Here is a 2,500-nt window from a genome sequence, read left to right on the forward strand (position 1 = left end):
GCTTTTAAACAGTTATTTTGCTAGCATAGAATTTATTGGCTCCCAATTGCGGATGCAGTTTTAAATTAATTTTTTTTAGTTTTGTGAGTTTTAGACTCGCAAATTTAAAAAAAACTCTTTTAAAAGAGCCCATTACTATTACTCCTGGTACAATAAAGAAATATATAATTACAGAAGAAAAGACTTTATAATATGTATTAATCTAAGCAAAATATACAGCATAGAAACTTCAAGTAATGAATGAAATGACAAACTGCGTTCTCCTATAAAAGCTATTTTGCATTGACACACTGTTTCTTTTTGGCTCCTCACAAAAATAAATTTACAGACTATCTTTGGCAGACAATTGTTTTTTAATCAAGTCTCGTCGCTAGGCCGATGCGTATCCCTTATTTGCACGGCCATTTCCACATTCTCGGCAGCTCCTTGCACGTGAGTGTGGAAGAACTCGTCTCTCATGCGACCCTGGGCGTCGTGCACGGGCATCGCCTTCGCGCAGATTCCGAGAACTCTCGAGACGCAGGCGCACAAGACACCGGTGATTCTGTTCCGGTAGGACCTGTTGAAACCCAGGAAGACGACGGGATCGACGAAGAAGTGGCAGGAGAAGAGGGTGTGAAAGAAGATGTCCTCCTGTACAGTAGTGGTTGGCAAGAAGTGGTAGACGGTGTGCGGCAACCCGATTGCCAGGTTCAGGATCAAGACAGCCATGATGGCATGAGTGGCTCGGTCAAGGGTTGGGCTTGGTTTGCCGTCTACGCTGAGTAGTTGGCGTTTGTTCCTCTGTACCTGGGGACGCAAATGAAGTTTTAAATGAAGCAAATGTTTCATACTTGATCTGATGCACTGTTTGATACAGGTACAGACAGTTAAATTAGCCATGATAGCGGACAACAATGAAATGAATGTCGTGTAGCTCTGAGGCCACTTGTTCTGAAAGACATCATTTTTTTGGCCAAGCGTCAATGGCAAGCGACTAAACAATTTCTTTAACAAATTAATACAGCCAATAGATGTTGCTCCATTACATGATAATCATCATTTACTGAATAGCCTTCAAATAATGTAGAAACCTGATCTGCATATCAATTTTCGCGTGACATGACCAGAAATACAGAGCCCCCAGAAACTGCAGAAAGCAGCAAATCGAGGGAGAACTTCTAAGCTACTCACAACGACAATCATGGCTCCGTAGCAGCCCACAGTGACCAGCATCGGTGAAAAAATATGAAAGACGCTGTAAATGACCACCACCCAAATTACGGTGAAATGTTCCATCAGTAGCAAGTACCCCATGCCCTGAAAGAGGAGACATTTCAGACGAGTCCGCCGGAGTCCGCGATAAGCATTAGGAGTCATCGATAAAAAGAGGATTTATTCATTTTTGCATCAGGACTTGATAAGTTTGATATACTACATGTGGTTCATACTGCATACCTCATATTTTCTGAAAGTGATCGGTGTATACTAAGAATGTTTGCCAAAAAGATTATTATTATCAGTCTAAAAATGAACCCTATTCTGGAACAAGCCATTGCCTTGAAATTCAAGCTTCCAAAGAATATTACAGTGTTCATTTGAAAGACGTAACAGACGGTAACAGGAAATACAGGACGAAGAGATCAGTGATTAGAAAAGAAAAAATAAATTACCAAAAAAATAAACATAAAAATGTAGGTAAATTATTTGAATAGAAGGAGAATTGTTTTACGGTAGTAATGTGTTGTATCTACGCTTGAACTTCTGAGGTTCTAATTGAACAGCATCCTCTGTGAGACTGTTCTCCACACCTTAGGCTTGGACACTTGCCTTTAATTTCAGTTTTAGTTAAAAAAAAAAAAGAACTCAATTCGTTCAGCTGGCTCTGGGATGTTTGTGGTTATACTTGTAAGGCCTGTTTACTTTGATAATGGGATAAAGAAAAAGGCTGTAAATGGTTCACGTTAAAAAAAAAAGTAATAGGTCATTGTAATGATAATGAAGGTGCTATGAAAATTTACCAAACACCTGTGTTATTTATTTATCACGTTACTTATTGATTTCCCTATTATTTTTTACCGGGGTTCATGGCTAATTCGGTTGAAAACATGAGTATAATAGGTTACATTTTTCATAAATTTAAATGGCCAGTTTACTCATACTTTCAAAATGTCCTCATTAGGTAAAGTAAATTCACAGTTGTTTTTTTTCTCTTGAATATTAAGAAAAAGCTGCAGTCAGTTTCTCTGGATGAAAGTCCCTTGGGGGGATGAACTCCTGGTGCCTTTAAGTAGCCCAGACCTGCTACTGCTTGATTAACATATGGTAGATTTACATCTTGATTTGTCTTCGTTAGATGAGGTTATAAGTTTACGAGAGGAGTTGACAATAATAATAATAATAATAATAATAATAATAATAATAATAATAATAAGTGGTAATCACAAGAATATGAATAATTAAAAAAACAAACATCTTAATGGCTGATTACAACAAAAATAAGATGACAAAAATAACTGGA

The 2,500-nt window shown here is 37.6% G+C and overlaps 1 protein-coding gene across 2 annotated transcripts in view; it reads right to left on the reverse strand.

Annotated features, from left to right (window-relative positions):
- Positions 1 to 182: 182 nt before the first annotated feature.
- Positions 183 to 2,500, reverse strand: part of LOC136854610 (uncharacterized) — an 8,630-nt gene continuing 6,312 nt past the window's right edge. Inside the window, exons 4-5 of one of the 2 annotated variants that reach the window (XM_067131132.1) lie at positions 1,174 to 1,299; positions 183 to 789 (exon numbers count right to left, since the gene is read on the reverse strand). In XM_067131132.1, coding sequence (XP_066987233.1) covers positions 358 to 789; positions 1,174 to 1,299 — 558 coding nt within the window. In that variant the 3' untranslated portion in view covers positions 183 to 357. The remainder of the gene's footprint in view (positions 790 to 1,173; positions 1,300 to 2,500) is intronic. The other variant, XM_067131140.1, reaches the window with a different exon arrangement.

This window comes from Macrobrachium rosenbergii, chromosome 3 (genome assembly GCF_040412425.1).
Source record: "Macrobrachium rosenbergii isolate ZJJX-2024 chromosome 3, ASM4041242v1, whole genome shotgun sequence".
Classification (NCBI taxonomy): Eukaryota; Metazoa; Arthropoda; class Malacostraca; order Decapoda; family Palaemonidae; genus Macrobrachium; species Macrobrachium rosenbergii.